Source organism: Habropoda laboriosa, unplaced genomic scaffold (genome assembly GCF_001263275.1).
Source record: "Habropoda laboriosa isolate 0110345459 unplaced genomic scaffold, ASM126327v1 scaffold95, whole genome shotgun sequence".
In the NCBI taxonomy this organism is placed as follows: domain Eukaryota; kingdom Metazoa; phylum Arthropoda; class Insecta; order Hymenoptera; family Apidae; genus Habropoda; species Habropoda laboriosa.
The window spans coordinates 489,046-500,793 of NW_017100204.1; the positions used below are offsets into that span (position 1 = coordinate 489,046).

Below are 11,748 nucleotides of genomic sequence, written 5' to 3' on the forward strand. Positions count from 1 at the left end.
TATTAATTTTTTTTCTTTATTTTATCGAGCATAACAAAATTTGTAATTTTTCATTTATATCTTAACGATAATATTTCGTGTAACGAAGAATATATTCCTATGGAATTAAGTAAAAATGGAAAATTTTGAACAATCTTAACATCAAATTTACTTGTACAATAGTATAGATTTAACGTTAAATAATGTGTATATTTGTATAGAAAATGTATTTTGAAATTTTCAGATGTGAATTTCAATGTATCATTCACGTTTTACATTTAAATTATTAATATGTTATAATAACTTTCGTAAAGGTAAAATAAAATTTTACGTTATTTTCATTGTTTCCTCCGCGTAATATATTCGTCACACTTCGAAAGCAATGCCGATGGTCTAATTATGATAATCACAATGATTCATCAGTTAAAGGATTGGGTTAAAGGTGATAGAATGTGAAAGAAGTAACTAATTCTTTCTCAGGCATTCTTTTAATACTACAGTAAACTACATTACTAAATGTTATTCCATTCAATGTAAATTAAACATTTTTTTAACAGTATTGTTCAATTAAATTAACATGTTGTACCCATGTAAACAGTATCTAATTTTTAAATATAATTATATTTAGCACAAATTTATTGTCACAGAAGTAGGCCACCAATTTTATTACAAATGTTAATTACTCTGTGATATAGTTGAACTCTGTAATGATATCAATCAATTTTAAATGTATATTATTGTAAAAAGATGAACTTTAGCAATATTTCAACTAAAGATCCTATATACTATTTTTGGGCAACATATATAATCTATTGTACACACAAGATTTAGATTAGATAATATCACTCTTAGAGAAAATTGTAGCTCAAAATAGGTATGTAGGGGTCAAGTAAAATGGAACTGTTCAGTAATATATTCTTTCATTTATTTTTCGTTTTATTAGTTGTATATTTTAATAAACAAATCAAAAATATTATATTTTTTTTATCCCAATACATTTTTAAATACAATTATTTTCTGTATATTACCTTCAGCTAAATCACATTATAAAAAAATCTTATGAATAATTTTTATAATATTTGATGAAAAATAACTTTGTATTATGATAAGATATGATAAGGGGTACACATTACATTCATATAAATGATAATAATATCTGAATTAATAATGCAACACAATTGGAAAGAAAATGCTATAGTGTAATTCTCTGCACACTGGTTTGCAGACTATGTGTATAATAAAAGTAGGTAGGTCATCATTTTTTCAGAAAAAAGGAATGGCTAATTTGATGGTAACCACGTCAAGTAAGAACAGTTCACGCAGTACATCACCCAGCAGAGGAAATACATTGACCTCACCTCAACAACAATTATCAACTACTTCGGATCACACTCCAAAAGCACGTAATGCTTCACTGTAAGATCTCATTTCTTGTAGATGTATATATGTGTTTGCATAGGCTGAGATTAAGAATTCTCATTTTTTTGTAGTATTTTACATGAAACTGAAACATTAAGCTTATGCTTCAATATGATGTAATTAATGATACAATAATTTGTACTTACAAATATAAAAATTATGTTCCTAAAAAATAAATGAAAAATAAATAAAAGGAGCACAGTACAAAATTAAATTTGGCTTCACAGTTCCCAAACAGGGATGGATAATACAGGCAGTGGAAGTAGTGGTGGTGGAGTCAGCCTCAATGTCAAAGGTAGTAGGCAAAAATCACCAGGAACTGCAACTCGAGTAGATGCTATGGATGAACCAAATACCAATTTAATCACTGCCGAACAAGATGAGTTTGTGCCAAATGTTCTCCTACCAGCTGATGATGAAGGAGTATGTAATTGGTTTACAATAGAATAATTTGAATTTCAGAAGCTTCATAGTTTTTAATTTGCACATTTATATATACTGTTGACTTTTCATTTGTAAATAACATGCTCCTAGTAATTCTATGTGAATTAAATTGCAGTTCTAGTAATACAAACATTTTTATAATTTAAAATTATTGTTAAAATATTAATTTGTTATGTTGATAACATTATCCTTTCAAATATCTATTACCATAGAAAATATGATTGTATATTCTTACATAAAGTTACTTATATAATGTGAAACTGTTGTGTATGCTGTGACAATTACACTGTACTACAAGGTCATCAACCACAACTGTATAATCAGGGTTATAGGTTAAGAAATAAAGTAGTTATTTGCATAATGCTGTAAGTGGCTTTGAAGCTAGAGATCTTAATCTTCATGAATTCAGAATACAATCTTAAAGTATAAGTTTTCGAGCACTGTGCTCATGAATATGTGCTTTGTTAGTTGTAATTTGTTTTCCGCTTTTTAAAGTTACGTGTTTCATGTATTAATTAGGTCTGTATATTTTAATATAATAGTAAATGTATTTATAGGAACAATATCATGCAACACAATCGTTCCTATCAAATGGCTCCTCTGAATTAATAACTGATGAAGTTGACTCTAATTCTGCTCGGGTTTGTCAAATTATTGAGCACATCCAAAATAAAATTGCTAAAACACGAGAACTCATAAGAATAGAACAAACTACACGTGATGGTAATTTTCAGCAATTAACAGTTAATTAGTATAGTGTTGATATTCCTCACACACTGAAGTGTTAAGACAACTGTTTAAGCTAGAATAGTAATGAATATCATATTATAAATATAAATCTCAATACTGTTTCCTTTCAGAAAATGTTAATGAATATTTAAAACTAGCTGCTAATGCAGACAAGCAGCAGCTTACCCGAATCAAAGCAGTATTTGAAAAGAAAAATCAAAAATCAGCACACAGTATTTCTCAACTCCAAAAGAAATTGGATAGTTATACAAAAAAATTAAAAAATTATGAACTAAATGGTGCACCTACAAGTCATAGACAACCCAGAGAAGTACTTCGAGACATGGGACAAGGACTTAAGTAACTATTTTATATTATTTATCAATTATTTTCATTAAATGTATTAGTAACATATTGTACTTAGTATTTTAAAGTTCTTTTCAATTTTACACTATACTGATTTCAAGTATGAGAACTTATTACTGTGGTATAATATTTTTATATTCTTTTCTTTTTTTTTTTTTTTAATTTACCTTTTATGCTGCTAAATATAGAGTGTGATACTTTCATCTAATTTAAGACTCACTTCCAGAAACGTGGGTGGCAATATCAGGGTTGGAATCACTGGTTTTTCAGGGTGAGTGTTGATATGAAAATAGATTGCAGTAGCTGTTGTATTGTGTATGTTATATTAAATTACTGGATTTATATACCTACAAATAGTAGTACTTTAGTATTGTATTTATACTTTTATAATCTTGTAATGCTGTTAATATCATGTAAACTACTTTTCCTATATGTTCTAGAAGTGTAATGTCCAAACCAAGGGAATTTGCACATTTAATAAAAAACAAATTTGGCAGTGCTGATAATATAAATACCTTATCCCGTGAGTAATTTTTTATTATAAATTGTTTTTTAAATTAATTATTACAGTATTATTCAAATATTAATTATTATTCAATTTGCGAATATTTACTATAAAAAATACTAGTTAAAACTTTGTGTCAAACAGCACTATCACCAAGCACATACTGCTTTCTGCTAATAAACTCTGTTGTTACAAGCAATAGCATGCACCTTTTTTTTTATTTACAATATACATTATGTAAATACACTGTCAGAATCATTGAAATTTTATCTTAGCCAATAATATGTTTATTATTTTAAAAAGATTATCGTTATATTTATTTAAAATAAAATTGAAATGTACATAAGGATGAAAAATGTATTATAGTAATAGTACAATCGTTTTCCATTTATTTACAAATTTAAAAATAAATATTCTTTAATATTTTGCGCTATCATGGCAGTTGAAAGTAGTAAGTAATATTTTTGCTAATTTTTTCATAATTTTCTTATTATATGTTCCTTTTCCTGTATATCTAATAAGTATCTCATTTTTAATGTATATGTGTCATATATGTTTTAATCTTTTATGATGTAAATTTTTAACACTATTACTTTGTTATTGCATATTATAAGGAATCCAAGTTCTATGTGTATGTACACATTTCACTCGTGAATAATTTTTATATGAGAATGTTGTCTTTACATACTGTAAGCTTCATATTTTTATTACAGTTTTGTGTCACTTAATAATTTTGCATTGTAATCTTTATTTATTGGTTCACAAAAACCAGATGTTTGCTTCTTTTAACATTAGTTATCCAATACATTAACAGAGAGTATTCAAACTAATACGAGGATATAACAACATTAAAAAACAGATAATAAAGAAGAAGGAATTTTTACATTAAATTTACGAAGCATTTCATAACACTGATTATGAAGTTTCATACATGTTTTCGTATTTTCAAAAGCATTTCCTGTTTTAAAACTGTCAATAAACATATTAAAAAGACAGGAGTATTTTAATATGCAACACTAAGTAAACAGTTTAATTGTTAACAAAGGCGGAATAATCTGGTATTGGATAACATTCTAACTTGCGACGTCTGTGTCCCTGCAGATGGCTCGACTTTTTATGTAAACGATACACCGCGTGCAGGTAATGGAGATAACGCTAGTGTTGAAGATGAAAAAACACACCATGGATCAGCTACTCTTCCCGGTGGATGTAGTTTAGGATCAACTCACAGTGGGGCGGCGATGAAATTTCCCTCCGAAGAAGGATCAGAATGCTCTAGTGTTACAAGTGAAAGTGGACCTGGTAGTAGAGGACATACACAAACGTGTCATACTAGTAACAATGCTTCACTGACTCTCAAATCTATTTTCTCGGAATTACTAGAACTTAGAGAAAATTTGGGGATGACGCAAGACAAATTAGATGGTTTGAAGGTTTGTTTCTGACGATTTGTAAAATTAAAAAAAAAGAGAGCCAAAAAACTAATAAATTTATTTACGTTATTATTACATCACTACCATTTCATCCGTAAATAATTTTAGGGTTTGCAACAAGAAGTAACATATCTTTCACATGCTTTGCAAGAGGAACGTTTCAGATGCGAACGTCTGGAAGAACAAATTAACGATCTAACTGAACTCCATCAGAACGAGGTAGAAAATTTAAAACAAACTATAACGGACATGGAAGAGAAAGTGCAATATCAAAGTGAAGATCGATTAAGAGACATACACGAAATGTTGGAAAGTTGCCAAACTAAAATTTGTAAAATGGAACATCAACAACAACAACACCAACAATACGTCACTTTGGAGGGTCTGGATAATAGCAACGCTAGGGCAGTGGTTGTAAAACTCATAAATATAGTATTAATAGTGTTGCAAGTTATTCTACTTCTTGTTGCAACAGGTGCTGGTATAATGATGCCTTTCCTTAGGACCAGGTATAGTTATTTGTTATTGTAAATTTTTCGGTTTTTATTTTTCCAGGAAATATTAAAACTTGAAAAATGATATTTATAATTTATGTAAACATAAAACCATATATTTTAGCTTAATCATAAAAGCTTCATGAAAGTAATCTATTTTACTTCAAAATACATAATTTATTTATTTATTTTCAATTCATAGCAAACAGATAATTATCATTTCCTACAAAATAATAATTCATGTTTTTTATCAACACATGTTTGCGTTCACGTTACTGCTTTTCGCTTTCTTTTATTCACATACATCTCAATTCATACTTCTTCATCGCGTACATCGCCATCTGATTTTAATTTCGCACACTCATTGTTTTATTTTGTTTTCACGTCTCTGTTGCAGCTGTACTAAGCCTCATTCTTTCATGTGCAGGGTGCGCATATTAACTACTACGCTTGTTGTATTGGGCATAGTGTTTGTGCTCAGACAATGGCCTGAGATTCACGATGTCGGCAGCCACCTCATGCGCCATCTTAAACAGACGCTCGCCGTTAAGTAGCATCGTAAGTAAATTATTGTTATTTTTATAAAAATTATAAAAGTTTAAATGAAATAATATGCAGAAACACGTAACCTTAGTATTATTAATATCTTTCGACGGTTCTACACTAATTTCCGTATTCTATCTTAAGTAATTCGATACTCTGCTAGTTTGGGGTGGAGCGAATAAATACAACTTATTTTAGGGTGGTATACTTAAATTTACTATACCCTGTGATGAAGAAAAGTTGTACACAATGATCAACATTTTGGACCCATTTATCAGTGCTGTAGTTTTGGAGCAATAATAGTAGGTATATGCGCCAATGACATTATTTTTATTTCAAATTCGATCATGTTCACCACCACTGTATTAAATCATCCGAGTGATTAAGTCTGTTTGATACTGTTAATAGAATTGCAATACACAAAACATATTTTGCTGTGCAAAAATGTTTCATTTAAGAAGAAATTTAAAAAAAAATTATAAACGTAAAAGTGTCTTTTTTCCCTTATGCAATTGTTACAAATTTATTTGTGATATTTTCACTTGATCAACTTCGTTAAAAAAAAAAAAAGGTACGAATTTAACATGGATTGCGTGTGAATAAAGAAAAATCATTATAATTTGTAATAAAATAAAATAACTTCTATAAAACATAAAGGAAGCAGTAGTTATAACGCTGTACACTGATATTGCTTGATTACATACAGCACATTGTTAGAAGAATTTACTCCGATGTCATGCGATTACGTTCACTTTTACATGAATCATTATTTAACATGGAATTAGAAAAAATTATTTAAAAAAGAAGCGAAAGTACTGATTAAAAGGTAGAAAAGAAAATTGTTCTATCATCAGTGTCTGTGGGAGGTGTTATAACCTTTTTCAGAATTATAGTTTGTATATTTGATATTTCAAAATCTGTAATTTACCGAATACACGATTCTAAATAAAATATTTGTAATTACAATCGTCCAATTGCTAAACAATAATATAAATTAAGAAAACACTTCAATGACTATAGGCATTCTTCACTTTGAAATGTATAAAGTAGCAAGGTATATTCTTTAGTATTGAGTAGTAACTGCAATAGTACTAACCTAAAAGATAGAATTGTTTAAATACAAATAAGTGTATATAGATGCGATATCAAAAGAGGACCAATATGTTCCTTTCCTCTTACTCTACAACATTGATTTATTTCGGTATTAAAAAGGTTACTTCATTGAAAATAAACAACACGCGGTTATTATACCTTTAGTCTCATGAGTGTTTTAAACCACCACAGACACCAGTATGCGTACATATTAGATCGAATATAAAGAAATGAACCATGACAGATATTGAAATGAGAGAAAGACTGACGGACTACATCGCTGTTACAATTGTGAGTAATTTAATATTTCTGGCAAATTTGTGTTGCTAATCAATTCAGAAGTGTTGAAACGATAAAACGATGTTAGAGAAAAATAAAAAAAATGCAACGGTAATTGCAAAATGATACAATTATACGAAGAAGAAAATTATTCTTAAATTAACATAGATGCTCAAATCTGTGCGTGTGTAAAATATTTTGGTCTACGTCGTAATCTTTTGATTGTATTCTCGCTACTTAATGGCGAAATATGTTTCATTTTATTATTTTCCTAGTTTTCGTCATCATGAGCCCGATACTATTTCACGAATATATGGCAGACAAAGACAGATATAACCTTTCGATAATCATCGATACCTTTTTTACCGCATAATACATAAAAATCCTCTTTATATTTTGTAAAAATATATCATTTCCAACTTGTATTAAGTTCACGCATTACGATTTTTGTTATTTGTATATGTTAGACTAGACTACATACATATGTACTGTTATCATTTCGTTAATCTACACGAAAAAAAAAAAATGAAAAAATCCTTTTTAATCGATAAGCAAATTGTGTAAATAAAATAAAGATTATGTGGTAATTTGTATATTACCTATGTATTATAATCGGGAAGAAAAACGATAAATAACCGAAATGCATTCTAACCCTTTTCACATAGGCGGTATCTTTTCAAGTGAATGATACTTGCTATACTAGGTTTGAAAATAAAGATGCTCAAGGTTTGAGATCGATTGCTTTAATGCTTTTTTTTTTTAGCTTTATATGAAAAGGCCCCTTGTAAATTTGAAACAACAATTTTACTTGGAATAGCTTGAGTCTACTTTATGCTGCCTGAACTTTCGTCGCTTGGATTAACGGAAGCCAATGTCGTGCGCTCCATGCCGGATGAGACAGGTTATCATTATCTCCGGTACAAGCGACAAATATCCCAGTGTGTAATGAATAAGTCAATAGACTCCAATCTGCCAGAGCTTCGTCGGAAAATAATCGACAAAAAATCCATGTCATTTCCGGAATACCGAAGGACGTATAATGATAAGTTTCCCGCGCTCCACTAGGAATTTTCCATGCTGTTCAAAACAAAGATATTTAAAACGAGTTCTTTTAACGATGTTTAGACTGGCACAGGCCCTTTCCAACCAATTCAATACTGACCAGACCAGTACACAACAATGATAAGATACAACTTGCTTTCAACGCTTCTTTAACGGCATCTGAAAAGATTTCTCTCCACGCTTGGACTAATCCTGTAAGACGCTTTTTTTACTATTGTTACTTGCTTCAACAAATGCCCTATGAAACTATAGCAGTTTTCAGCTACTAGGAAGAGGAAAATGGTGTTTCAGTTCGAAGGTCCCTGGTTGATTAAAATTTCTTCGTTTACAGGCTTTCCGACATGTCAATAAAGAAAGAGTAATTGCAGGTTGAACAGCATTCTACAATTTTTGTAGGGAAGTTAAATCTTTGTCTGTCCATTTCCAAAGTGTTGGTCTTTCATTCCAGGTCCGAATACTCAAATCTGCTGCCATACAAATCATACTCGAATCAATCTTTGCTTTGCAAATCCCAACGAGTTCTTCTTTTAATCTTATAGTGTCTTGCACAGTAACTACTTTTGTTAAGATGTAATCCATATGTCTTCTTTATGAATAATTTCGACCTTTCGGGTCTATCTTATTGCCTCTTCCTTTGCTATTCTAGGAGCTATACGAATTGGCTGGTCAAAGTTACTTCTCCGCTAGCGCTATTGGGTGTTTACAAGCTTTACTAAACGAGGCTTGCATATGTAGTAGTTTGACGGATCGACGCTATAGGCTTATAGGTGCACACTTCTGAACCTTTGGACGTATCTATTACTGTAACGTAATATTTTTTTTTTCCTTGTGGCAATACGCTCTTCTCGTCTTTTCTCTTAGGACGATACAGATATTTGAAACAATACGTTAAAATATAATTTGTGTGTGTGTGTGTGTGTGTGTGTGTGTCTATATGCGCGTGCCATGAATATAGCTTAGTGCGGAGTGTTAGAAAATTGTAACGGCTGCGAGCTATCGAACTGCATAATCTGTTCACCCTTCAAAGTCCTCGACCGGCCAATTCAATTGACCCCTACAATAGTTGGTGTAGCGTCCAGATTGCCAAAAAGGGTACGCATGCCAGTATGTCAAGGCAGTTAACAAATACATCTTCATATGCTCTTCTGAGTTTTTACGGCATAGATTATACCTAATGTCTTGACCGAGTATCTAACGATATATTTTCTCTTCTCATCCGCACAGAGTACAATCTTATGCATTCATTACATCATGTATAACATGAAATTTCTGAAAGTTTGTTTATTCAACAATCTACTCTTTATTTTTATTATGACTTTCGTCTGTAATTAATGTTGTATTAATTGTTAGAGGGGTGGTGAGTGAGGATGCGTTTGATTTTAGTGTATATTTCTCAATTACTCGAACTCACTGCTCCTGGACCGACTACTATTGGCGTTTTCCGCCAATATTTTTGCGTTTACTCTCACTCATCTCACGCTACTTCACACGTATTCCACGCGGCCCATTTAAACGGTGCTACATTAATATTTGTTGAAAACAGTAATTTTTATAACTTTTTTATACGTTTAATGTAAATGCTGCCAACAAATGTTACACGAAAGACATCAAAAATGTTCGTAATCTAAATTTGTGAAAAATGAGACGAAATCTCGTTGATTAAAATTACATATTCATATCGAGGATCAAAGTGGAAAAGGAAGTTTGATCGTGTATAGATTGATCAGGAAAAATTTCATTAATTCTCACGGACCGCGTGTATTTTTTTATTTTCTCACATCGACTTTCTTTTCAATTGTATTATAAAAATATGTTCAATTCATAATTATAATAACGTTTCCTTCGAATGATCCTCTTGCGTTCCTAAAAAATAGTCGTTCTTTATGTCTATAAATTTATAAAACGTCGCTGTGACTATACTAAGTTTATACATAAGCGTAGAAGTTAAAAATCAGTTTTGGGATCAATATAATCACGTGTAAAAATTTTCAAGCAACTTTACACCTGTATTGTCATGTTAGATTATCATCTGAAAGGAAAGCAACCTGCAACGATGTTTAAATAATATTCGAAGAATAACAAATACAGATTCGTTAATATCTAAATTTTATTGAACTTAATGTTATATTGATTCTGTAAGAGATTTCTAATTTTACGTTGTTTAAATCAAATTTCAACTAAAATTGTATGCTTATTATTGTGTAAGTGACAACTAGACAAAATATATAGGGTGTTCAGCAATGCGCTTAAACATTACCATAATTGCCACGACAAACTGCGTGAACTTTTTTTTTTTTTCAAGGTTGATCGTTATTCACTGCTAATCGTCAGTATTTATCTTTAAAATAAAAATTTCTTGTATGCATAAGCAAACGACCGTGTGAAACATAAAGTGCAAGAGTTGTACGTCCGATTCTCCGTTTGTAGTTTCGTGTTAAGTAAACAACACCCTATATGTATTGTATAGCTTTAGATCGTGGTGCTTTGTAAGATACACATGTAATCCAATATTAGTGAATTTGTTGACACCATCGACCACTGATTTAGCGAGGGCCCCTATCTGCACGCTTATAAGAACGTTTACATAATAAAGTTTCGAGCGTAGCAGAAGAGAGAAGCGATTAAAAAGCGTTAAAATAACCAAAAAAAAAAAAAAAAAAAAGAGAGAGAGAAAGAAAAGTGAAAAAAAGGATCGAGTTACATATGTAGATTTATATGGACAAAAAATTAAACATATGTCAAACAACGATGGACGTATTTTGTATCTTACAATGTTACATTTTTCTATGAGTTTTTCATTTTTATCGCGGCTATTTACAATTTTATATGTATTTTGTATTAATCAGAGCTTCACGGGGAAACTTTCAGCGTATGTTTAAATAAGTTGCGACAAAGTTAACGTAATCCTGGAATTTGATAATCGTTACTCACACTATCAGTAATTTTGGGGGCCCCCACATAGTTATAGTATAGAAGGAAAAAGTAACGAAACAAAATATATTGTCATCGATGCCTTGCATAGGTAGTTAATGTCAAATTATAGATTAAATATTTGTTGTCAATTGTAGGACGATGTAGGCAATATGAACAGCGATTGTAATGGAAATTTGTTAGCACGCTAGGCACATACACGTGCATACATACATATTATGCATACACACGAGTGTACGTATGTAATAGCTGCATAACAGGTCAGTGTAATAATGTAGTTAAAGCAAAAAAAAAAAAAAACAAGTTTATGTCCATTGAAAAAAAAAAAACTGATCAACATACGCGCGCAGTGCCCGTATTATGTTATTGCTGCTAAACGACAGTTTCAAGCCAAATATCAACTTAGCAGCTCTTGTCATTAACATTATTATTTAATACCGTTTCGAAATAAAAAGAATTTTTAATAACAACG

At 30.5% G+C, this 11,748-nt stretch overlaps 1 protein-coding gene across 2 annotated transcripts; it reads left to right on the plus strand.

Annotated features, from left to right (window-relative positions):
• The first annotated feature begins 1,139 nt into the window (after positions 1-1,139).
• Positions 1,140-6,267, plus strand: LOC108570576 (transmembrane and coiled-coil domains protein 2). Of its 2 annotated transcripts, none has more exons than XM_017932456.1 (10): positions 1,140-1,395; positions 1,626-1,821; positions 2,400-2,565; positions 2,703-2,931; positions 3,164-3,208; positions 3,378-3,460; positions 4,544-4,875; positions 4,984-5,384; positions 5,767-5,927; positions 6,111-6,267. In XM_017932456.1, exons 1-9 carry the CDS (start codon positions 1,208-1,210, stop codon positions 5,921-5,923), a joined length of 1,797 nt encoding a protein of 598 aa, XP_017787945.1. In that variant the 5' UTR covers positions 1,140-1,207; the 3' UTR covers positions 5,924-5,927; positions 6,111-6,267. The 2 variants fall into 2 exon arrangements, with proteins under 2 accessions (XP_017787945.1, XP_017787946.1); XM_017932457.1 differs by having other exon boundaries at positions 4,583-4,875.
• The last annotated feature ends 5,481 nt before the right edge of the window (positions 6,268-11,748 follow it).